The following is a 27,484-nucleotide window of genomic DNA, read 5'->3' as shown; positions in this document are numbered from 1 at the left end:
ATTAGGCTTCAACTCTTATCTTCCAGGTACACTGCCTGGTCTAACATATGCACTTAACAAATCCTTGCTGCTTGAGTGACTGAACTTTACCGAAACCTCTTTTTCTTGAAGGGCCTTAGCTCTCTGTAGGCAATGTAGAATCATCAACTAACTATACATTAGGGGAAAACCTATTCTAAATTAATCTTTCAATCAAATTCAATCGTTAATTCTTTCTTCTCCATGTCTAAATATCCAAATTCATTTTGATAAAATACCACGATCAGTTTAAATACGTCATTACTTTTCTATCAAAAGACAATTAAAACAAAGTTTTACTTATCACCAAACTGTACCAAAAATTCCCAATCACTCCTTTACTATGCACTATAGTATCAGAGATACTCAAGGAACTTAGAATTTAATAACTCTAAGCCTTTTCCATAACAGACCAATCAAAACCACCCACCTCACAATTACTTTCAAATTTCATTAGGTAACACAGATCGACAATTGCCACAACACAATTTTACACCTAAAAGACAAGACAAAAATCCTAAATTTAAAGAGCCCTGAACATCCAGAAATAATCAGGCAAATCCGCCTCCAAAAACAAGAGCCCTGTTTTCAAAGCCATTCTGCTTGTCCTGCTTTTTGCACCTTTTCTGACCCCATTTACCTCAAATAACCTTTCTCTTCTTCTGTCCAATTGTCGAAGTCATCCATCATCCTCCCAGGGGTCAGTCACAGCCTCATTTGCACAAAAACTTTCACCAATCAAGCAATCCAGCACACCCAGGTTTACAGAAAATTACTTTTGAAATATGAAAACTAATTCATATTTAGACTTTAACCTTAACATAAATGTTTATCTACAAAAAATCTGTGGGATGAAAGTCCCTTATATGTTCAAATATTGTCTGTTTAAATATGTTCTTTGTGATCTAATGAAAGCTGATAGCTTTCTTTCTAGATCTTTTCTGAAATAATGATACAGCATGCTGAAGTCCCCATATGTAAGACTTTAGGAATGGTTTTTGTCATGGGGGCAAAAAATCCCTCAGAAAAATGTTCAGCAAATTTCCTATCTGTTCTGCATGAAAGTAACCTATCATTCATCTGTCTCACTCAAAATTTATTTTGTATTCTGCTTAAAGATGGCCTTGTTTTGTCAGAATTAACATTTAGCTATGTAATTATTACTAAGGGCTCATTATGTCTAAGGTAGTGCTTAAACAATAAAGGAAGGAGTATGTGGTGGCAATCAGGACAGGTTAAGAGAAATTTTCTTTCCCTTTATTCTCATGACTATTAATTTCAAGTTAAAAGCCTGAAGAAAAACTGTATTAAAGTTCCCAATTTCCCAGATATGCCTGTCATGTAAAAGATTTTCTTCCCTTAACTCAAGAAAGTAATAAATTCTTAATTAGATGTATCTTAGATTGAGTTACATCAACAATTCCATTTAAATAATAACAGCTAGCATACATTTACCTTTCCTTGTATCCCCAGTGCTTAATAAAAATAAGAATAAGAAGCTTAGGCACTTGATAAATTTTTATTCACTAAGTAAAAATACTTCATTTTATCCTCAAAATAGCTGTGGAAGACTGACACTATTATTATATTTATATTATTTATTTATTATTTTATGAGGAAACTCTAAGTTTAAATGATTTGCTCAAGGTCATATAACAATTTAGTGTCTGGGGTCAAATTTGACCTCAGATCTTTATGACTCCAGTGCATATAGTGCTACAGGCTTCCCTGAGAGCTCTCATTTTTCCCAAAGAGGTAGAAAGGACTTTAGCAGTAGCTTCATTCATGAAAATAATACACATTTCTTTTTCTTTTTTTCCAAATCAAGAGCAAGAGATGAAAGACAGCGCAAAGAGAATTAAGAATCATAGTTTTTACGCCACCTATAAAAAATAACAGCTTTTCCATCTGCACTCAGAGAGAGGACTTTGGGAACTGAATGTGGACCTCAACATATTTTTACTCTTTTTGTTGTTGTTGCTTGCATCTTGTTTTCTTTCTCATTTTTGATGTGATTTTTCTTGTGCAGCATGATATTTGTGGATATATGTTTAAAGAATCGCACATGTTTAACATATAATTAGATCACTTGCCATCTAGGGGGAGGGGGTGAGGAAAAGGGAGGGAAAAAATTAGAACACAAGATTTTGTAAGGGTGAATGTTGAAAATTATCCATGTATGTATATATTTTGAAAATAAAAAGCTTTAATTACATATGCTTTGTAAATAAAAAGCTTTAATAATAAAAAAGAACATTAGCCAAAAAAGAAAAAAAGCACAAGGGGGAAAAAAAAAGCTTTAATTTTAAAAAGTAACAGCTTTTGATATTTTTAAATTCAAGTCCTTGTCCATCAATCAAGTAGACATTTGGCTCATAAAGGCCAACTCAATCTTGACAGTTTCTCTCTAAAAGAAACCAGCAAATCTTCAACAACGAGAGGATCCAATCAGTTCCAAATGATTAATAATGAACAGAACCAGCTACACCCAGTGAAAAAACACTAGGAAATGTGGAGTGTGGACCACCAACATAGCATTTATACTTTGTTATTGTTTGCTTGCATTTTTGTTTTTATTCCCAGGTTATTTTTAACTTCTTTCTAAATCCAATTTTTCTTGTATAGCAAGACAATTGTATAAACATGTATACATGTATTGTATTTAACACATACTTTAACATATTATGTATGGGACTACCTGCCATTTAAGGGAGGGGATGGAGGGAAGGAGGGGTAAAGTTGGAACAGAAGTTTTTGCAAGAGTCAATGTTGAAAAATTACCCACGCATATATTTTATCAATTTAAAAAATAGGGATAAAAAAAGGAAATCAGCAAATAAAAGAACTGATCAAATTAGTTTCACCAGGCATCCATCCACAAGTAACAAGAAACATTCCCTGTGACATCTGGTCACTTTGTAGTGTAATACTCAAAATTATCTGCAAAAAGAACACTATGAAAATGACTGAAGCTTGTGCTACAATAACTATTGCTGAACATGAAGAAAGAGGTAGAATTCTCCATGCAACTTAGGACCTTCTAAATTAAATAAAAATATTTTTGATATTTATTGACTTCAATGCAAAAGTAAAAATAGGCAAAAAAAAAAAACAACAAAAAAACTTGGAAAAGACAGTAAAGAGTAAGTTAAGACAAGGCAATATGGTCTCACTATTCTTCAATTCATTTAGACCATCACTGGGTATTAAAGGTTCTGAAGAACCATTAAAGGGGGGTTGGGGAAGAGAAACACCTAGATCATAAAATATATGTGATTACATGTTAACAGACAGGGAACAAGTTAATGATATGGGAGTCATTACTGAATTAACTGTGTATAATCACATCAACTACTCTGCAAAAGCAAAGACAAAAATAAAAGGAGAATAAGACACATTGTACAATTAAAACTAATTCGACATGACCTATGTAAATAAACTACTACCATTGAAAAATAGGAAACGGATGGAAGAAAGCACATTGACACAAATTATAATAGGTTAAACTTCTGGAAAAAATATATAAATGAAATGCTATTACATTAGGAATTTATAGGAATTTAGGAATTACAGTCTCTTTCCTTGGCAGAGTGTTATGATAGCCACAGACACAGCCAGTTCATATAAATGTACTCAGAGATATAAATGTTCTTACAGAGAAGGATAATGAAAATCATAGGCTCGATCATCTTAGTGGGCAACAAGAAGCAAAGAAAATGTAAGGAAAAGCAAAAAAAAATTTTTTTTAAAGCATGGCAAAAAGTTCAACTAAGTGAAGCCAACCCAGAGACAATTAGGATGCAAAGAGAAGGAAGACAGATGAAAAAGCGAGATGAAAAAGAGAAAAGACCGTAACATTACTTCACTATAATGGATTCTAGGACCATCACATTTGCCAACCTACAAAGAATAAGAGATAAACAGTTCTGAATAGGACAAAGAAAGGAAGAGCTGCAGGATTCGACCAAATGTATACAGGAGACAATAAATTAAGGCAAGTCATCATGCATTTAAGAGCCTCCTATTATGTGTACTTCAGGGTTATGGATTTTCTCTGGTCTCCTCCCCACCCACCACTTCAGCCCTCTCCTCCCTGAGTTCTTATCCCCCTCATTTCAAACCTGACTTTCTAGTGTAGTTTCACATTAGTCCAGCCACTGATCTGCTGTTTCCTGGTCATAGCATTTCATCTCTCAGCTCCTTGCCTTTGCCTAAAGCTTTTCCTTGTGCCTGGCACATGCTATGCTCACTTCTATCTTCTCTGAATCCCTAACTCTCTTTAAGGCTCAACTTAGTTGCCACCAGCTTCATAAGGCCAGGCCTGATTTCCCCAATGAGCCCTTTCTGTGCCTTCACTCCAACTTATTTAGTAGTTACCTTTTGTACATATCCATGCTATCTGCCCCAATGTAAGCTCTTGGAACAAAGGCCTACCAAGTCATTCCTAGCAAGGCCTTGCCCAAGTCCTACCTCCGGACCAAAGAAAGGATTTCAATCAACACAGGAAGCTCTAGGTGAAGGAACTCCCTCTAAAAATGTATATACTGCAAGCAATTCTGTCTAAAGTGTACAGAATCCTTAGAAGATAAGACTTAATCACCATGACAAAGCTAAGATTTCCCAGAAAAGGGATCATACCCCAAAACATCCTAACTCTGAGGCAGGTCCTTTACCCACTATATAACTGTCCTACCTTGCACATAGAAGGAGCTTAATATTCACAAGCATTGATACATAATGAATAAATAAAACTCTTGTTCAAGTAACTTGAATTAATGATTTTATGCATGTAATAGAAATGTGTTTTGGCTTCTAGAAAATTTCCTGACAAGGAAGCTAGGAGGAAACCTCTTTGGAGAGTCACCTTACCTGCTAATTCTATGAGTAAGAATATACAGTAAACTTAAAATTCTCAGCAACAGTTGAGTTATTATAAAATACCTTAGAAATTAATTCTTCCATTTGTTTTAAGATAATTTGAGAGATTAATAACATGGAAAGTTAAGCACATCTTATATTAAAGAGACACTTTCTTCTTAAATAAAGACCTTTAATCTCACAATCACTTTAGTATCTAGTCCTCTTCTGTTGAAGATTTAGTAACCACAAGAACTGAAGTACCCTGCAATGTGTACTGCTAGTTTTTATCATTAATAAATTTGGGTCACCTTTCACCAGCTAAATGTTCCCTTTCATCATAAAGCATGTCCTCCTAAACAAAAATGGTGAGATGTTTTCTCCAATTCCATGTGATCTCACTGCCAACCAATTGCCAAACCTTATACCTTCAACTTATCTCTCTCCTACCCAGCTCTTTTTCTGCCACCATCTCCTCAGAGATAGGTGGGGCTGTGGTCTTCATACTGCATGTCTCTCCCCACTGTGACCACATACCTGTTCACATACCCCCTACCCACCATTCCCACCAGAGGTTGTAGATCACCTCCAGGATCAAATACCAAAAACTCTGTGTGACTTATTGTGCTTTATTCCCCTCTCCACATCCTGCAATCAGTCATACTATTCTATCTGTGTTCCTCACACACAAACCACTTTATCTCCCATTGCCATGCCTTTCCATAAGCTAGATCCCATGTCTGAATCCTTACCCTCCTCACTATTGCCTGTGGACATCCCTGATTTCCTTCAAGATTCAGCTGAAATACTACCTTCTGTCAATGGCCTTTTCTAGTTCTCTCACTTTACCCTTGAAAGTGATCTTCCACTGACTCCATATGCATTTTTTTTAATTTACAAGCTGACTTTCCCATTAGAATAGGAGCTCCTAAAGGGCAGGGATGTTTTGTGCCTTTCTTTGCATCCTCAGTATCACCAGTGCCTAGTGCATAGTAAGCTCTTAAAAATGCATGTTGACTGATTATAAATTTTACATTAGAATTCAATCTTCTTTCATGTAAATCAGAAGTAAGCCAATCAGAGTTGCTAAATAACTTTCAGCAAATTTGGATGTGGCAAAAGCTTTATTCAAAAATAATGAATTACAAAATAGTAATTTTCCTTACTTGCTTCTCGGCAATCCCCATAGCACAGATCCCCATAGTATCAAAAGTTACACAGGAGCAGACATTCCTAGTCTTGAGCTGTATTTGTTATATAAATGCAACTTCTTCTTATACAGCACATACCAAAAGTCAATCCTTTAATTCAGAATTGTCAACCTATAGCTACTTGGTTATTAAAGATAAAATCTGTCAAATGCAGATGACCCAAGTACAGTGAGGCTGGCAAAACAAAAGCCACTGAAGCAAAATAAGTGCATTCTGAGACAATAGAGAATCCAGAACACAGAAAATTCCTGCTCACACCATGCACTAATTGGCTTGAAGCTCTTCTCATTAGAGAAAATGGACCCAAGAAAAACTAAACCCCTACTGCTGTACAAAAGTAAGTGATTTTAGTAAATAAAGAGAAGGTATCTGTCATTAACAGCTTTGTATTAGAGCTTGAGTTTTATAATCAGATACAAATCAGTCAAATGATACATAAAGTAAGAACAGAAACCTGAGAAATCAGTCCACATTCATTCTACTTATTTAACTAGAAGCAATAGTAAACTCCACCAATGCTGGAGACCAGCAAACAGAAGAAGCAGCAACAAAGCAAGGCTAACTTACCCGTTCAGCAGTGGTCTCCTCCCCAGGAAGATAGGCAGCACAGGCTATCTCCACGGCAGCTGAACTGGTGGGCGAGTCGGTGGTCGAAGATGACCGAGGCCGGCCCGACTGCCCCACAACTGCCATGTCTGGGCCGGACTTGCGGTTGATCTGAGGGCTGCCCTTGGGGGCATCTGGCTTGCCCCGCCTGCTGTGCAGGCTCGTGCCTCTCTTCATCTTGGGGGGCACTCGGATCTGCTGCAGCACCCGGTTCAAAGCTGTGGGGTGGGTGGAGACACCATCAATATCAGCACAGGAGCTCTGGCTCTCCAGATCCATCTCAGGCTCCGGATCGGCCTGGACTTGTTGCACATCCTGAGGAGACACCGAAGACCTCCTACGCTGGTGCTGGAAGAGGTGCTTCAAGCCTTGGCCAATCACATTAATGTTCTCCAAAGCATTGTGGGTCATTTTAGACAATTTCTGCTCTGCTTCAGGAGGCTTTTTGGCCTCTGGATCTTGGGGTTTGCCTCCAGGATCTGGGTCATCATATAACTGTTCATTGCCAGAAGGCTCCATCAGCACACTCTGACTAGGCTTATTTGCAAACTCATAAATACCGATGTTGCCTGTCTTTAAATTGTTTTTTGTTTAATACACATCAATACTGTCAACCAATTAGGCGGGCAACTGCTTGCTTCAACTGTGCCTACACATGCAGCTGTGCGACGAAGGTCTCATGCTTATCTAATGTTAAAAAAAAAAAAAAAAAAAAAAAAAAGCTGATATTATAAATCCATGCAAAAAACTACGGGATTAAATTAAAACATGCTATTAGCCAAAATAATATTTGTTCTCATCATATCCAAAGATTAATAATAGATTTCCAAATTGCATATGATGAATATTTATTCTCCAGCATAGGAAAGAAGGGCCAAAGCAAAAAGCAAAGGGAGAAAAAAATGCAACATTAAAAATATCTTTTCTTTTTAATGTATGGAGAAAAAGATACTAGAGGGACCATTTCAAGTGTTTATAGCAAAAGTAACTCACAGAAAAAGTAAATGACTGAAGTGTATATATATTTAGTATAAACAAAGACCTTATCTTTTCCATCTTAACTGTAGTTAATTATCAAATATGTCATATCCCAACCGAATAGATCCAAAAGTTAATAGAAAAATGTCTACTCAGTCACAGCTGTATGTCTTCCAATAAATTATGAGGTATTTCTTATTACCATCCATATTCATCAAGGACATTAGTTTACATGTAAATGCAGATAAAGGAATAAAAATCTTTCTTATAGTACAAAAAACCTTTTTCTGCACCACTTTACTTAATGGTCCCGGCAGCATCAGCCTCCAAAGAAAATAGCTTCAAACACCACCAGTTATTGAGAAAAGGGGATGTGAAAAACCCCTTTCCCTGAAACTAGTATCATGTATGATAGAAGTTACTCCTACATTCACAAAAGGCTAAAAGGAAAGAAGGCAACAATGTGAATGGGATTGAGTACAAAAGCATCAGAGTGAAAAGGAACCGTCAACTGTAAATCATATTCTAATATTAAAGGCAGGAAGCTGAAACTGGTGAAATGCAAAGTTAGCTAAAATGTCATGAGTTTTTGACATTACAAGCAAAAAATCTAACATATTGTTCAATCTTTGCAGAATGTGTTAATTTCCACTGTTTGTGGAAAATTAAAACCCAGAACTACAAAAGTAAGTTCTTAGTGTGAGCATGAGGCAGCATTAGCAGATAAATCTGGTGCCAGTAGAAATGCAACACATGTTCAGGTCATTTGCTTTAATAACTTTTATGTAATATAAAGCTGGAAAGCAAAATATTACATAACTTATTTTTGGAATTATTTATGTTCACTTTTTCTATAACTGTGTTAGGAATCTCAAAAATTTAACTTTAGTTAAAAAGACAAACTTTTGCTTTAAGTTCTAACAAGGTCAGGTATCGTATCTACCAAGTGAAACCTTATCCAGTTTACATTGCTGGGATGCTTGATCAAATTAGAAAACTAATATTCATTCCATACTTCAATATTCCCTAGATAATGTATTACCACGTGTGCAATATGAATATATCCAATGCAACACTGAGTTACATAGGTCCTCTAACAATTCTACTGATGCCAGACAAAGAGTGAAACAAGCCCTAAAAATCCATTCTATTTCCAAACTACTGAAGGGAGAATGAATGTCTCCCTAATTTTCTCTCTACTTTTTCAAAGTTATTTCCTCATCAAGTTCTTAAATACATTGGTAAAATCAAAGAATTTTTATTTGTATAATATGAGCCTTTTAGGGTTCTAGATCTGGTTTTCTCCTCATTAAAATGCAGAAAACAGAAGTCGCATTGCAGGTAACCCTTTACTCTACTGAAGTTCAGGAGTATAATTCCTCCACAGTTACCTCCTGTTTTCAATCCAAGGTCCTCCAAATATTGTAGCACACTGCACTGCTATTACATCAATAAAAATGGTAATAACATATATATGTACATATATGTGTGTGCATAATGTCCACTAAGTCTCAAGACACTGTGCTAGGCACTTACAAAATACCATATTTTATCCTCACAATAACCCCCAGGAAAGTACTGAGACAAATAGAAGTTAAATGATTTGCCAAAAATCACACAGCCAGTGAGTGTCTTAGGCCGCTTTTGAATTCAGGTCTTCCTGACTTCAAGTCCACCAATTTATTCACTAAGTCACCTACATTGCCTGAGCTTCCTGAAACATTCTTCCCCCACTGTCATGACTTTTTTTTGAGACTCTTAAAAGCAGAAGCAGCTCAAAAAATAATTAGAAAAATTCCTGTCATGAAGGTCTTCCAACTTTTTTACATGAAACAGAGGCAAGGGAGGAACTGAGCTGTGTCCATGGAGCCAAGAGGTTAAAAAAAAAAAAAAAAAACAAAACAAAAACATATAGATAGATAGATAGATATGGATATGGATATAGATATAGATATAGATATCCCACAATCTCTACCTAAGACTCTGAACCCACTAAAAGATTGCTATTTTACTCACTAGTTTTTACATTTTCCTTAATTTGAGAGTGTGCATATAATAATCTTTCTAATGGGTAATTAGATAAGGGAAAGCCCAGAAATCAATGTGTAACAATCATGGGGTTAAATAACTACTACTACAAGCAGCAAAGAACTATTTCTATTGGGATTTTCTGGGTTTTCTATAGGTAGAGGGTTTATTAAAATAACTGTGTATGTATCTGGAATTATGTTTACACCTTTCCTCCTGAATTTGTTATATCGATAAATAATTATTGGATTATTTATACTTGGTAAAACACTTTGAGCTGCTTAGAGATATGAGACCATTTATCTTAGTGTAATCCAATAAGAATACTTAATTCCAAAGCAGAACTATTTAGTCACTGGACTGAAAGAGGAGGAAAGGGAGGAATTTAAAGGAACAGAAAGAAAGTTAAGTCCATAGATGAGATTTTTAGAATTAACAGTGTTAAAACATCAAGATAATCCATATTTTCCATCTGAGAGAAAAATTCTAAAAGATAAAAACACTTTGAATCAAATAAAACAATGCTCTAATTAATGAAATAGTATCAAGGCTATCTTATCGTGACAAAATATCTAAGAAATTTGTCCCATATAAAATATTGTAAATATATTAGTTTAACAAATCTGTTTCTTTAGACAGAGATAAAATGACTTGTTTATTATAAAGAAAACATTTCAACCTAATTTTCAATTTTTAAAAATTCATTAGTATATTTATAACTATTGTTTTGAATAAAAGGATGCCAAAATTCTAGAGGCAAAGTAGACTAAATAAATAAATAAATTTCATAGCAAAGGCCTGTACTTATTGTTTTTGCTGCTGTAACAAAAATCAATTAGCAGAATAGTGATGAATGCCAGGAATTCTGAAGGCAAGATTTTTCACAGCCATGCAAAGCAGCATTGTTTCCGCAGTTCCAAAGCCTGAAAGAAACTGGGTTGAGCCCTAAAATCAGACTGTGAAGAAAAATCTTATGAATTTTAAGAAAAAAGCAATAACAAATGTGATTTATTATTATAATTCTTCAAATTTACTGATATTCATAGTCATCAGCTAGACTTGTCTTATGACTGAGGGACAGCTGGGAAGGAGTGAATAAACACTTGGAAGTAGATACATTTTCCTCTGAAGTGACAGATTTTTTTTTCCCCCAGATTTTAAAAAAAACTGATAAAACAGTGACTTTAGAAATAAGCAAAAATATTAAGAAAGGCTGAATGTCACTCTCCAAAGGTACCTGAGACAAAACTTCTATTTAGGAATTATTAACTATTTAGCTGGGAAGTCAAATTTTTAAAAGAATTAAAGAATACAAAACTTTTTTTGGGCCTCCCTGCTTCATCTTTCCAAACTGTCCTGTTATCACTCTTACACAGAAGGTAAAATCCTCCTGAGTAAATGTAACAGGCAACAAATTCTCAATTTGAGAACACAAGACCAGCTGGAAAGCCAAATGTGCTGTTTTGAAAACAGTGTAAACCCAATGTTTCATTACAACGCCTTTGTAGTCAAATGTCATGTTAGCCTTCTTTTTGAATATGTAAACTTCTAAATAGATCAATTATTGCCACTGAAGAAATTAGAGTTACTTTAAATGCTAGTTTTTAGCAGCTGTTAATTTGACCAATTTTATCAAGAAAAAATTTAAAGCAATGTTTAAAATGTATTCATCCACTATAATTTTATCAAAAACAACTGTATGTTAGCAAACACTTTAGCTCACAGGAAACAAAAATATATTTTAATATGATCAAAATGATGTTAAGTAATATGTTTTTTTTTTTAATTCTACCAAATACTAAGTGGAACATTCTACAGAAGCCATCTGAAAACATATGCCAATTTTTAAAAAAAGGTCAATTTTTGCTGTTTTGAACCCATTTGATCCTCCCAGAAATATAATCGGAGCAACTCTACAGACTGCAAAGAGCTGATACTTGCCTCCTCCATTTTTCCTTAAGCATAACCAATGTGCAAGGATCCTCTTAAGACAGGAAGCTGGAAAACAAACAAAGTATTAGGAGGAAGAAAGCTCTTGAAAGAAAAATTAAAGTTGTATTAACTTGAAAGAAGCAAACAAATATCACTTAAAAAGTAAGAAAAAAAATAACAGTAATGTGGCCTTTTTAAAATAGAATAATGTGGTGCTAACAAATGGTGCTTTGGTAATCCCACTCATAAAACAAGCACATAAAAAGTCACAAGACTTTCTACAACAATATTTTCCTGAATGTCTGACAATTTTGTATATTCTGTTTCTGAATTAACTGGTAATAATGTGTGCTATACATGACTTTGCAAAATCAGAACTCAAGAATGAGGTGGTCCTACACAGCCCAACACACAGGATAGAAGTAATAAGAACACTTTTTGACAAGATTTGTTTTAAAAATAAACATATTGCTAATGCTAACAAATTCTATTAATTGTGAAATCTAGGTATGTACCATATTGGTCTGAATACAAGTAATCCCTGATTATATGCCCCACTTTTCCAAAAGAAATGCTATTTATCTCATCTGGTAACCGTGAAATTAATCACAAAACATAATACCCCACTATTACTCATGTTGAAATTCACCCCATTACAAGTAGTCCAATATTCTGGCCTAAAATGAGATCTCATTTACAAGCAAAAAAATTACATAACTTAAACTTAAAATAAAAACTAATAAAGTTTATTTAGGTTTTATAAAAGGCAGGTTCAGTGAATCATATCTTAGGAACAATAAATTATTTTTCAAGAAGTTGATTAATATTAGCCTCCTATGGACAGAAATCTAAGAGTGCACAATTTCCAAATTTTGCTTAGGTATTGCAAATACCTAGTTCCATCACTATCACAATGAAAAACCTAGAGATGCTTAAATCTGCCTCCTAACAATTGGCTATTTTCAGTCACTGAAAAGAGGAAATTGTTTCAATATTACAGAATATGAGAGTTGGAAGAGATCTCAAAAATCTCTAATTTAAGAACTGAGGAAACTGAAGACCCAAAAAGATTAATCAAACAACCCAGCAGCTTGCATTAAGTGCCTAGTACATGCCAGGAAGCTAAGATTGAAAAAAGCCATTCTGGTTTCATCAACAACAGATCATACCAGACGATCTTTTATTAAACAGCATTTCTAGACTGGTAGATCAAGCAACTAGTTTAAATAGTTTACCTATACTTTAGCAAAGAGGTACATGCAATTCCTTTAGAAAAGCAAGAAGAGTATTCAGAATTAGTTGTATGGCTGGACTTGAAGAAGGAGCAGTAATGGCTCACTGATAATTTTATCTATCTATCTATCTATCTATCTATCTATCTATCTATCTATCTATCTAAATGGACCTTTATCAAATTTAGAGATGGCATGAAACTAATATGTTGGATGGAAATTTGGGGTCCAAAAAGATCTTTGGTATACTAGACAAAATTTATTAGAAAGAAATTAAACAGAGCTAAATTAAAATTTCACACTCGAGTTTAAAAAAAAATAAACTAAATGAAACTTGGTGAATATAAGGGGGAGGTACATATATAGCTAGAAGGTCCTTGGGTGTATAAACACAGTGCAAGCTTACCTTAGGTCATCAATATGGACCCTAATATGATCTCAGCTTGCATCAGGAAAGGCAAGAGCATCTAGGTCAAGGGAGGAGAAGTTCTGACTAGGGAAGAGAAGGTCTAACTATACCTTGCCCTGATTCAAAGGATATCTAGAATACTGCAGTGTGTTCTGGGTATTAGATCTAGGGTATTGCCCTATGAAAGTAACCAGGATAAAGAGGAGCCTCAGAATCTATATATAGGAGGTTTAGTTGAAGGTTATATTTAGTTTATATTTACTTATTGAAGCACATGGTATTTGCCCCAAATAATAAAACTTCCTCAAATTGAAGAAATATTTCATTTTTTTATCTTTGTATGTTCATTGCCAACCAATACCTGGCATATACCAAGTGCTTAGTAAATATATGTTTATACAGTGAACTGAATTGGGAATGTTTAGCTTGAAGATTTGGGGAAGGTATGATAACCTAAGCTATATTCAAATGATTCAATGACCTGTTAAATTTAAGGATTAAATTTATTCTCCTTGGCCCCAAGAGAAGAACAAAGAAGCATCATTATATAGACACTTGTAGGCAATTTCAATTTGGCCTATAATTTCAATTTCAATGAATTTAATAGATGTAGCTCAGAAGATTGTTGCTTTGCATTCCTACCTTGAAAAGAAAAAAACTGGTATTTCCTTTACTATCTTTCCTCTTATACATTTACACATAAACACACATTATTATTATTATGTGTGTGTGTGTGTATTTAAAATAGATTTTCTTGGTATGTTATTTGCCTAGCTGGCATAAAACTGTTATTGAAAGCCCTATATGGTAAGTCCATCCTTCATTGGTAAAGCAGTAAGTACAAGGAAAGGAGACAAACAGAAGGCTGGTTTTAGAATCATGTTTATGCCATATTTACGATGGCAAGTCATTCAAGCTCTCAGTGCTCCCTACCCACCCCAGTAATTCAGCCTATTTGCATCAGAGGAGAAAGTTTCCATAGGAAGGCGTTTCCTACATCAGAACAATCACAGATGCGGATAAAAAAATTCAATGAAACATAACAGGAATTGTCATTCTTTCTTTATTATCATTCTTCACTGGTATTTTCTGTGAAGAATATATTAATCATCCAATCAATAAGCATTTATTAAGGGCTACACTGTACCAAGTACAATGTTAGGCACTGAGGATAAAAATACATGAATCAAGTAGTCATATAGAGGGTACATTCTAAGAAAGACAAAGTCCACTATGAATACACAGAATTTAAAAAATATTTAAATGCCTAGTAGTTGGGGGGTAGAGGGAGCAGGCAGTAGGAAAGTCCAGGAAAAGCTTTGGGAAGAAGTTTCACGTAGCTTAAAGGAATATAAATCTGTAAGGCAGACAGGAAAACAAAGTGCATTTCTGGTAAGGCGGGGGGACCCAAAGATGGGAAATGGAATGTGGGTATTGTGAAATGCCAGAGAATAGTAGAGAAAATCATATCCTATGAAGATGGAGATAGATTGGACAAAGATAAAGAGCTTTAACAAGTAAATAGTTTTTATTCTAGAGGCTACTGGGGGAAGGAGTCCACTGGAGTTTACTGAGGAGGAAAACCACATCATCAGATCTTCAATTAAGGAAAATCACTCAAGGAGCATTATGTAGAATGGCTGGAGTGGGAAAAGCCTTGAAATAGAGAGATGAATTAAAAGACTACTGTAATAATATGGGCAAAAAGTATGAGCAGAGAGGAGTAAGATAAAAAAAAAACAATAATATTTGTCAACTGATTAAATATGTCCAATGAGTGAACATGAGGAGTAGTATTTAAGGCAGGGGTCCGTAAACTACAGCCCACAGGCTAAATGCGGCCTTTGAAGACATTTATGCAGCCCGCCGGGTTATGGCAAAATCAGACTGGAAGTGACGTTGTTCGACCTAAAATCCCGTTAGCAATGCACACTTCTGGCACTGGGCTGAGGTTCATAGTTTCTGTTTTTACTATAGTCCGACCCTCTAACAGTCTGAGGGACAGTGAACTGGCCCCCTATTTAAAAAGTTTGAGGACCACTGATTTAAGGCCATCAGGTCATGGTTACAAAGCTCAGAAATTGGAAGGAGGGTGGTATGGAGTCTGTCAGGAAAATTAATAAATAGCAGTAAATTAATAAATAACAGTGACTGACTGGTGTCTTTGACAGAAATAAAGAAGTCTGGATGACAGAAAGGTTTTGGAAAAAAAGAAAGTTGAGTTTTACACAGGTTGTGCTGAAAATGCTTAATGGGCAACTGGTGATGTGACATGGAATTCAGAGAAGAGACTGGAGCTAAATAAATAAATAAATGATTTATAAGTAATCTATAGAAATATGATGGGTAAATTCATGGGAATTCAAGAGGTGGCCTAAAGAGCAAATACAAAGTAGGTGTTTTTAACCTGTTACAAACTGTTTTAGCTTTCTGGTAAAGTCTATGGACACGAGAATAATGTTTTTAAATATTTAAGGTAAAATATATAGGTTTACAAAGGAAAAAATTTATATTGAAATTCAATTATCAAAACATTTTAGAAACAAAGTTCCTGTACTTCAAAGAACTACTAGCATATAGGGACAAGAGAAAAGGTAGTTGGACAGAATCTGGGGCACACTCACAATTAGGAAGTGTGATATAGATGATGAGCACCTAAAGGCACAGAAGTCAAAACAAAAGAAAAGAGAGAAGATGTCATGGAAACACAGAGAGATCAGAGTTTTGGGAAGGAAATAGTGAGTATCAGATGCAGCAGCTAGTTCTGGAGGGATGAGGACTGAGAAAAGATCACCAAGAACAGGAATTAAGAAATCACTGGAAAATCTGGACAAAGGAGCTTCTGTTGGTTAATGAGAGTGGAGGTCAGAGGCATTAAAGTTGGGATTGAAGGCAGTGAAGACAACTTTTTCAAAGAGTTTGGATAAGGAAAGAAGAAGAAATAAGGGGAATAACTTGATAGGAGGATCTAATGAAAGGAGTTCTTTCCTTTTCTTCTTTTAAGGAAGTGGGCAAACATGTTTGGATATGTTTGAAGGCAAAAGGGAAGAAACCAATATGCAGGGATAGATTTAAAATTTTAGAGAGGAGGATGAAGAGAGGAAAAAGATGCTATGATTGGGATTGCAATCTACTGGAAAAAGCAGGAGTGGACATCATCAATCATACATATGGAAGGAATGGCTTTGGCAAACAGGAGATCAAGTTGTCACAGACATATGTATGATATGAATTTGTCCTCCAAACTTTTAGAATTCCTGAATTCAGAAAAATGATATTAATATAGTACAATACTAGAATATATGTAGCAGATACTTAAATGATTAATTGGACAAATCTTTAGATGACAAAGTGAACCTATTAAGACCACTCAACATTTCACAATGCTCTGTGCTATAAGCTTCTTTGCTTCATGGCCATTACAGTCTAGTATGAAAGATAATATTTGCCTGGACAAATATAATATATATTAGAAGGGGGACATATAAGGATGGGGATAAACTAAGGGATAATTATTACTTAACACTCCAAAAGATCTATTATTTCATCCCCATAGGCATTTTTACACACAGATCATAACTCCTGTGAACCTCAGATAATAAGTCTTTATAAACTGCTATGGATAAAAATTTCCTCACCTGATACTTAGCCTTATTTTGTATTGAGAAAGGCAAAGAGCATAGCCTGACATCAGACCTGAATCTTTGGTAGGGTTTACCAGGGCTTCTACTGTGTTGAAATGGCATTTGAAAACCCAATGTCACCTCCAGGCAAGGATGCACAATTGAACTATGATTTTAAGGGACTACTTCGAGTATACTAGGAGAATACAAAAGTAGTTTCTTCAACTCCTAATTAATAAATTTTATATTATCCCAGTTTCACTTCTCTTTCCTTTTATTTCAGATAATTCAACATCTCCACTATATGATAGACAAGAAAAATATGAAAGAAAGGGAATTGAAACCTAATTACTTATCAGAAGCCCTTATAAAAGCACTAATACAGGAGGATTTGAAGAATGTATGATTATACAGACTCAGTCCCCCCTTGCTTAGAATAACATACACTCACATAACCAACACTTTACAGTTTGTACTTTCTTTCCAACAATTTTATGAGATAGATCCTACATCCAACATGTCCATTTTATACATGAGGACTCAGGTACCTAAAAAATTAAAATGAACAGCCCATGGCCATACTATTGTAAGGTGTACAGCAGCACCTTGAACCTCTTAATGTATACACAGATATTCAAAGAACAAGTTCACATGTTAAAAAACAAAAACAAAAGCATTCTCTAAACTGATGATCCAGAATCTTAAAGTAAAAAGGGACAAAACAAACAACAATTGATTAAATTATCTTTAACTAAGGGGAGAAGGTTGGGAAAACTCCATACTTCTGTCATTTAAGTCACATTAGATAGGGATCAAGAAGGTCTTCAGAAAGACACTAGCCTGTAGTTTTGGGACCAAGGTATGTGAGTAATTTGGGAGGGGGGATGTGGCATTTTCTCATAATTAGTTAAAATCCCATCAATGTTACAAGTGGAAAGAAAAGAATACGTTTGGTTCTTTAGAAAAATAAGTAACAAAATGGGGTGAAATTAAGCATCTCAAATAATGGTGTTAAGAACCACCAACATACTGTTCAAGATTTGTCTTAAAAGACTCTTCATAAGATGAGGAGGGAATGGATGACCATTCCAACCTGAGTAACTGCCCTGTTGTTACAAGCAGCAAGCTCTGGCTCCCAGCTGAGAAACAGCATGGTGTCTGTGGTACAAAGAAGTTTGGTCAGGAAATCTCTGCCACTCTCTCACAGAGTGACCATGAGCAATTAACTGAATCTCTCAGAGCCCATTTCTTTATAAGCAAATTGAGAAAATACCCCTTGACATACCTACCACACAGAGTTATAAGGCTCATGTGAATTAATGTTTATAAAGCATTCTGCAAGCTATAAAGATCCACATAAATATCAACTGCTGTTTTTCTTCTTTTATTCTGGCTTTATAATACTTAAGGATGTTATCAAATGTATATTTATGTGTATATGTATATGCATGTCCATATGTAGACATATACACATAAAGGCATTGCAGAATTCTCAAAATATCTTTAAACAAGTTTTAATTCATTTTAACATAAAAATATACAGGCATGTTGAATCAAACAATGAAAGGATACAGACACTTTTTTAAAAAGGTGGTGTGCCCAGAATCAATATCCTAGAGCAAAATTTCTACTAGGCAGCAGTTCATAGGTCATATGTGATATAATCTACATGCTATCTTCAGCATGAATCATTAAAATATTTCAAAATTGAATGTCCTGGCCTCCTAAGCATTACATCTTTCACAGCCCCACTTCATGTGTTCATCTGGGACACTTTCTGCAATTAATCCAAGTTTCAGTGATGTGTTGCCTCTTCACATTTAACTATATACTGTCCTATTTACTCTCTAATGGTTTCCCAAGATTAAAATTGTGTTCTCAACTAAATTGAAATCTCCTAATTGAACAAGTACTGTTTTATCACTTAACTGATCATTGTATTCCACAAAATACTTATTGTAGTCGGTTCACAGTACTTTGAGATGGAAAATTGCCAATCCCTGAAAGATTAGAACTTGCCCTTTAAAGTCACAATTAGCCCTTAGAGTTAGTATGAAACCCAAGTGGGTTATGTATATTGGTAAATGCTTAACAACTAGGATTGGGAGTAGAATATATACACACAGACTTTTTTCAGTTTAACCAATATTATTAACACTTTATTAATCTAAAAAAAATGCTAATCAAGTTCTGAACTAGAGTGATTGCTGATTTCTGAAAACAGAATCATCAGCTCTCCCATTCGATCTGGCTCTGGTGTCTCTGAACCCAGGTCTCCTCGCTCCAAATTCAGTGCTCTTGCCATCACTACTTTGCTAACTCATGAGTTGAAAAGACACACATGCTGTCACTGGTGCCTCATAAACACAGTATTCTCATTAATGCCGGTGTGTGTACGTGTGTGCACATATAGACACGTGCATTCTGCATTGGTAACAAGCAGCAGGCTGAGAAGGTGTCTCATGGAATCTTCTGCCCTGCCTCCATAGCCGACCAAACTGTTCCAGAATCACTGACTCCAATCATTAACTGGTTGTACTTATCTCCCCCTTTTTATATAGGTGATGAACAGGTATTTTTCCTTTCTAGCTGTCAGACACAATTTTTATTAACTATAAAGGGTTCTGTTTCTGGTGACAAAAGCAGCTCAGAGCTTGCAGGCATTATCATCCATGAAGAACCCTGAACGTGGAGAGGGAGGAGTTGAGGGTGAATTTACAACAATTGCCTGATATTTCTTTAACTGGAAGGTCTGATGTTCTTACAAGGAAAAAGTATCTGGAATTTAATGCTACCATAATCACAATCACAGAGGTCTCTTTAACATTTCTCCTTACTGTCACTAGCACTCTCTCCACAATCAATCCCTATATTTTATTAATTTTTTTGTATCTTATCTCCCCAACTATGGGGACTTTTCAGTGTATCTGGGGAAATACTCAATATGAATTTAAGTGATTTTTTTTTTCACCTATTTCACATCGTTAAAAATCTCTTTTGCTGATATCCTGATCCCTGAATGTAACAGTCCCTTCTTTTTGCTCTGCTGATAAGGAGCCTGAAGTTTCATTTGTCATGTTAGCTTGACTCAATCAGTATGTTCACTTGAAAATGGAAATTAAGATTCATAAAACTCCATATTTTTACAGTTCACAGTTATAGATTTCAATCCCTTCCTTTTATATATGAGGAGAAAAGAGGGTCCAGAGAATACACCTGATAAGGTGCTCTTGCTTGTTAACCCAGCCAATACCAGAACTCAGAAGAGAATCTTCATCTCCAAATTCCCAAATCCAGTGAGGGTGGTGCTGTTACTGTTGTTTCCCCACTGAAGCACACCATTTTCAGGTTAATTTATTCATTAAGTATATTTTAAACTTCCATGCTTTATTCTTGTTGTGGCTCTTCAATTTGAGGTGAATCATTGATCTTATCTGGACTTCAACTTCCTTGTTTATAAAAGAAGGCAATTTTCATGATCAATAATGGTCCCTTCTAGCTCTTAAAATTGTAAGATTTTGGAGAAGTTGGCAAGCATGACAAATAAAGACTTCTTTAAAACAGAAGCATAATTTAAGCAAGTGATTCTTAACATGGAGTCTACAGACTTCCACTCAATATGTCCATGGATAGATATCAGGGATGTCTGTAAACTTAGATGAGCAAGAAAAATACATCTTTATCTTGGCTGACCTATAATAGAATGTGGCATTTACTTCAATTAAGTTTTCTTTATTATTCTGAGAAGGGGTTCATAAAATAGGAAAGTTAAGAACCTCTGATTTAAATTGAGATTTTTAAGCTCTCAAGCTATTTATAATTAAACAAGTTATGCGTTTAAGTGTTAATCTACTTTGAAGTATAGTTTGTCTTTCAGAAGAAAAAAACTAAATTTACTAGAAACACATTGTTGGGATAGATTATATTTAATAATAGTTATTGTTTCCAACCTTTTGAAGAACTGTGAACAATCAACTGCAATCCTAAGGAACCTTTAAAGAAAGCCTTCTTTGGGAGTACTGAATCTTACCAGTTTTTATCAACAAATTGTCTATACATCAAGGGTATCCTAGTTAAAAATATAAGAAGGGCACAGGAAGAGTTTACAGATAATTTTCTAGAGCAGTTTATTTGTAACCAGACAAGTTAAAATATAGGGAGAATAAAACATTCTGTATATCATTTAATGCTTTTTAAAAGTATTTGATTCAGTAGACCAAAAAAATTTGAAGGCATTCCTCAAAAAAGATCTCTCCCATACAAACTTTAGAATCATACAACCCCCTCCCCCCATAGAGGTGACTATCTTAAGATAAGGACTGAATACTAATTATAATATCAAACTAAGCGTAAACAGGAGAGAATGAGAGAGAACCTCAATAGGGTCTCTAAAGGCAAGAGTTTGATTCCAATTTCTGGGAAAATTCTAAACTGGATCATTAAAGAGATAGGTTGAAAACATCTAGAAAGGGAATTAGTAAAATTATCAAGAGCCTGCACAGCTTCATCAAGAATTGTTCATGACAAACTAACCTCATTTGCTCTTCTACAAGATCACTACATAGTTTATCTAGATTTCAGAAAAAAACATTTAATAAAAGTATTTCATTTTTTGCATGATTTAGCTATGCTTTAAATGATACAGCTACAATTCTCTTGCATTTAAATGATGTTATCTCTGAAAGCAAAATGAATGAGAAAAGGAATAGAAAAATTCAGTTATGAAAGGAGAATTAGACTAGAAAGTGGAAAGTACATTTTTTTGTCAAAAGAAAATGAAAGAATAAATATAAGGGGCAACTAATTAGTGCAGTGGATAGAACGCCAGCCCTGAAGTCAGGAGGACCTGAGTTCAAATCTAGCCTCAGATACTTAATATTTCCTAGCTGTGTGACCCTAGGCAAATCATTTAACTCTAATTGCCTCAACAAAAAAATAAAATAAAATTTAAATTAAAAAAATATATATTATATAGATATTTTCATATCATATATATAGAGAGAGAGATGGAAAACTGAAAAACACAAAAACACAAAAAATGATACTTCCCTCAATGAAATCTCCTAAATATTTCACAAAGGCTGTATTAACTATTTAAATCCCAAGTCTCATTTATACATTCTCTACTTCTGCCCAGTAATACTATCTCATTTACAGATTTGTCTGGCTCAGCTTTCTCCAGGAAAGACTCATAGAATTATGGGGGGAAAAAAAAAAACATTCCAATACATCAGTAGAAACTCTTCCTTTATCTAAAATTATCAAGGACATGAAAATCAGAATTTTTCATTATAGATAAACTAGTCATCCCATAAAATTAATAAGCAGTTTATTCACCTGAGAAATAAAACAGGAACCTATTAGGCTCAAGCAATAAAATAATATTTATAATCCACTTATGCAGATTCTGTTCTAAATTTGTCAAACTAGCCAAAACTCTAAAACGATAAATAATATAGCATGAATTTTTACTTACATAAAAGACTCTTGGCCTTTTGAGACTAATCAATTTAAAGAGATATATGCTGTAGTTTAACTAAAGGAAATGTTTTAATTTTCAAGGTAGAAAAGACCCATACTTAGGGAGAAAATAAAAGGTGTGGCTTGAGGTACAGGAACAGTCTATTTATTCCACACCAAAATCAAAACATTTCACTTCATGAGGCAAGCTACCGTGAAGCTGAACAAGTCTACCTCACAAATGTTTACAAGAAAGTTACTTTTCCTCTGGATCAACAAGATTTAGGAATGATGACTGACACTCCATTTCTTTCATTGGTTAGAAGGAGGCAGCATGGTGGAGTGAAAAAAGGACGGACGCAAGTAAAAGGACACAGTACAGATATTGCCTCTCACTGTCACTATGCATTTGTTCCTAGGCAAGTCAGCTTGCCAACATGAGCCTCAATTTGCTCAGATACAAAATGAGGGGCTTAAAGAAGATGGCGTCTAAAGTCCCTTCTAACTGTACATTCATGATCCATCATGTAATGAAAGAAAATTCAGCCTAAAAAAATAAAGAATGAGAAAAAGGGAAGAAGCATAAGTATTTATTAAGTGCCTACTTTAAGTGCTAAGGAACTGAACTAAACACTTTACAAATATCCCATTTGATCAAAGGAACTGAAAAGAGATGGTAAGACAAGGGATGTTTAAAAAAATAAATAAATAAAACAAAATGAGAGAGAGAGAGAGAGAGAGAGAGAGAGAGAGAGAGAGAGAGAGAGAGAGAGAGAGAGAGAGAGAGAGAGAGAGAGAGAGAGAGAGAGAGAAGTTAGAATATAGTGGTCAAGTTGAAGAGAGAAGACAAAGACTTCTTCAATTGTTCCTTCATTGTTCAAAGACTCCTTCAAATTGTTAAGTACTTGATGGCTATAAAAAGATGAAAAGAATTGTGCATAATATGAAACATTAACCAAATTTTTGAGGAGAAAGATCACAAATATTTACAAGCAGTCTGAAAAATAAAGAATTAAGATTTTAATCATTATGGAGAGAAAAATATTATTTTCCAGTGACTTGCACTCAAAATGCCTCTTTATACTCCAGGTTCTTGAGCACCTGGAAGGTGTTCACTTAAAGAGAAAGAAGTACACAGGAGAGGGGCTATAATAGGGGTGAGGAGGGAAGAGAGAGAAAGAAGAGAGACAGAGGCAGAGAATGTGAAGAGAAAAAAAGAAAACCTGACCTACATTGTTGGGAGGATAGAGGTAGAATGATATCACACTAGAGAAAAAAGGAAAGGATGTTATAAAGAAATTCATCTTAAACATCTACTATGTGCAAAGCATTGAACTAGATACTGAAAATAATACAAAGATCAAAATAAAAATAAAACAGCCCCTACCTTCTAGGGTGCTTATCTACTTGGTTAGGGATAAATAAGGCAAGAGTAAGACAGCCAGGGTAACTGAATTAATCAGAACAACCTGTCCTTATTTGTCCTGTGGGTTAATTCTCTTTCAGCCATTTTGTCCTTTCATTTCCAATCAAAAGGTCACCCTCTAAATCACCAGAATTGGATGAAGGACACTCACAGAAAGGAATGAAGGACTGACAGACGAAATAAGTCAATTGATAAGCATTTATTAAATGCTAATATTAAGTGTTTACTATGTGGCAGGTGCTACACTGGGCACTGGAAAGATAAAGAAAGTTGGAAATAGTTGTTTGTTGTGAGACTAGGGAAAAACATGTAAATAAATATGCACATTTAAGAAATATAACCAGTAGATGGAAGTATTTGCAAGGAAAAATGTTTACAGCCAATGTTACTTTTAAAAAAAAGCAAATCAGCAAGCAATTTTTTCTTGAAGTTTAATTGTATTTTATTTTCCTCCTCAATAATATGTTTTTTTAATTACATGTAATGATAGTTTTCAACATTCCCTTTTATAGTATTTTGAGTTCCAAATTTTTCTCCTTTTATAGTATGTTGAGTTCCAAACATTTCTCCCTTCTATCCTTCCTTCTCCTGTCCCCAAGACAGCAAACAATCTGATATAGGTTATATACATACAATCATATTAATCTTACCTCCATGATAAGTTATGTTATAAAAGAAAAAACAGAACAAAAGGGGAAAAGCACAAGAAAAAACAAAAACCAAAAAAAGTGAAAGTAGTATAGTTTGGTCTGCATTCTGCATATTTTCAATTGCAATTCTGCAATCTCCATAGTTTTCCTTGGGATGTAGACTGTTTTTTCCCAATATGAATCTTCTAGAATTGTTTTAGGTTACTGTATTACTAAGAAAAGCTAAGTCTATCACAGTTGATGATGACACAATGTTGTTACTAGTTCAGTGTTCTCCTAATTCTGCTTACTTCACTCAGCATCAGTTCATATAAGATTATCTAGGTTTTTCTGAAAGTTACCTGCTCTCAGATGATTTCAGAGAGGCCTGGAGAGATTTACATGAACTGAAGTTAAGTGAAATGAGCAAAACAAGGAGATCCTTATACACGGCAACAAGAATGTGCCGATCAATTCTGACAGATGTGGCTCTTTCCAACAATGAGATGACTAATGCCATTTCCAATGATCTTGTGATGAAGAGAGCCATCTACACCCAGAGCAAGGACTGTTGGAACTGAGTGAGGATTACAACATAGCATTCTCACTCTTTTTGTTGTTGTTCGCTTGCATTTTGTTTTCTTACTCATTTTCTTTCTTTCTTTCTTTCTTTTTTTTTTCTGAGTCTGGGGTTAAGTGACTTGCCCAGGGTCACACAACTAGGAAGTGTTAAGTGTCTGAGACCAAATTTGAACTCGGGTCCTCCTGAATTCAGGGCTGGTGCTCTATCCACTGTGCCACCTAGCTGACCCTTTTACTCATTTTCTTTCCTTTTTGATCTGATTTTTCTTATGCAGCAAAAAAAATGTATAAATGTTCACATATATTGGATTTAACATATTTTTTAACATGTATAACATATACTATATTGCTTGCCATCTAGGGGAAGGGATGGTGGAGAAGGTGGGGAAATTTTGGAACACAAAGATATGCAAGGGTGCTACTACTGGACTTATATCACAAATATAAAAAATGCTTGTTCATATCCTTTGATTATTTTTTAACTGGGGGAACTTGTTCTTTATCAGAAACACTGGCTATAAAAATAGTTTCCCCAGCTTTCTGCTTTCCTTCTGATCTTGGTTGCTTTGGTTTTCTTTGTGTAAAATCTTTTTAATTTAAAGTAATCAAAATTACCAATTTTTCATAATGCTCTCTTTCTCTTATTTGGTCAAATTCTTCCCTTCTTCATAAATCTAATATGAAAATTATTCCTTACTCTCCTAATTCATTTATGGCTTCACCTTTTATTTTATGTCTAAATCAGGTACCCATTTTGGCCTGGCCTTGGTATTCAGTGTGAGATGTTGGAATTTTTTTTTTCCCTCTATATGACTTCAATTGTTATCTTATTATAGTTCCTATGCATCTAACTGCCATCTCTATGTTGACAATTTTCAAATTTTCAAATTTCCTGCCCAATCTCCTTGCTAACTTCCAATCTCCAACTGCCTTTCAGACATATTGAACAAGATGTCCAACAGACATCTTAAACTAATTATGTTCAAAACAGAATTCATTTTCTTTCCCTCTAAACCCTCCCCATCTCCTATCTTCCCTATTACAATAGAAGGCCTCCTCCTATGTCCTCAGGCTGGCCACCTCGGAGGCATCTTGTACTCCTCATGATCTTTCCCCTCCCCTATGCAAGCTGCTGCCAGAGCCTGCCAATTTCATCTCTGCCCCACCTTTTCAATATACTCTCCTTTCTTCTGTCACTGCTGCCAGTTTGGTATAGGCCCTCATCATGACCTCATTTCCAGACTACTGCAGGGGCAGTAAAAGGGGGAGAGAGGTGTGAGGTATCTGCCAACTTTCTCCCCATTCCAATCTGTCTTGCGTTCATCAGGCAAAATTATTTTCCTAAAGTGCAGGTGTGATCACATCATGCCTCTTTTCAATATTCATTCCAATGACTTCCTACTACGTCCAAGATTAAATACAAAATGTTTGGTATTTAAAACCCTTCATGACCTAACCCCCTTATACCTTCCTCCCTAACAGGTACTCTTCAAACTAATGGCATGGACCTCCTGGCTGTTCCATGAACAAAAACCGCTCTATCTGATGGCTCCAGATATTTTCTCTGATTGCCCCCTGTGCCTGAATCACTCAGACTAATGACCTCCCTGATTTCCATTAAGTACCAACCAAAATCCTACCTTCTACAGGAATCCTTCCCCAACCCTACTTAATTCCCAAGCTTCCCCACTTATTTATTTTCTATTAATCCTAAATAAATCAGCTTGCTTTGCCAACTATCACCCCATTAAACTGGAAGCTCTTTCAGGGCAGGAACCTATTGCCTCTTTTTGTATTCCCAGTGTGCTTAGTATAATACTTGGTACACAATGGGCACTTAATAATTTGACTGAGCCTACAAAACATTTACTAACCAGTTCAAAGTCACATAGCCAGGAAGTATCCCAGGCTGGATCTGAACTCAACTCTTCCTAAACCCAGGCCCAACACCTTAGTCATTGTGCCATCTCCCTGGATATTGTTCATCTAGATTACAACCAAGGATTTGATTTAAAAAAATAAAAAATTAAAAAAAAAAAGTGTTACATGCTATTCTTGGGGGAAATGTAAGCCAAATGACAGAACAATTAGATGGACCCTGAAGTATTTGAATGAAACTAACAATAATATCCAATTTCAAGGGAAGTGACTTTGATTAACTGTTCTTCAAAAATTTTAATAATAACTTGAATAAAGCTTACATGATGTATTTATCTGTAGTTTTTGAATCTGTAAGTGAATCAAAGAAGGGAAGGATAACTTAATATGCTGGATGATGAAATCAGAATCCAAAGAGACACTAGCAGGATAGAATGCTGGGTTTAATTCACTAAGATTAAATTTAATAGAAACAGATATAAAGTTTTACAGTCAGGTTTTAAAAGTTAACTGAACAAGATAGACAAATTATTTTTAATATTATTATGTTGGGCTAGCGTAGAATTTTGTAAAAATGACATTAAACAGAGACACATAAAATTTCACCTATGTTAA

At 34.9% G+C, this 27,484-nt stretch overlaps 1 protein-coding gene across 12 annotated transcripts in view; it reads right to left on the bottom strand.

The window, feature by feature from the left end:
• TMCC1 (transmembrane and coiled-coil domain family 1) overlaps positions 1-27,484 on the bottom strand; it is a 259,340-nt gene that overhangs the window by 156,144 nt on the left and 75,712 nt on the right. For 11 of the 12 annotated variants that reach the window (XM_074283840.1, XM_074283839.1, XM_074283843.1 and 8 more), the window contains 2 exons: positions 11,640-11,696; positions 6,654-7,379 (listed from right to left, as the gene is read on the bottom strand). In XM_074283840.1, coding sequence (XP_074139941.1) covers positions 6,654-7,211 — 558 coding nt within the window. In that variant the 5' untranslated portion in view covers positions 7,212-7,379; positions 11,640-11,696. The remainder of the gene's footprint in view (positions 1-6,653; positions 7,380-11,639; positions 11,697-27,484) is intronic. The other variant, XM_074283849.1, reaches the window with a different exon arrangement.

This window comes from Sminthopsis crassicaudata, chromosome 1 (genome assembly GCF_048593235.1).
Source record: "Sminthopsis crassicaudata isolate SCR6 chromosome 1, ASM4859323v1, whole genome shotgun sequence".
Classification (NCBI taxonomy): Eukaryota; Metazoa; Chordata; class Mammalia; order Dasyuromorphia; family Dasyuridae; genus Sminthopsis; species Sminthopsis crassicaudata.
Note: the sequence above shows the minus strand (reverse complement) of the source record. Positions and strands in the feature narration are given on the sequence as shown.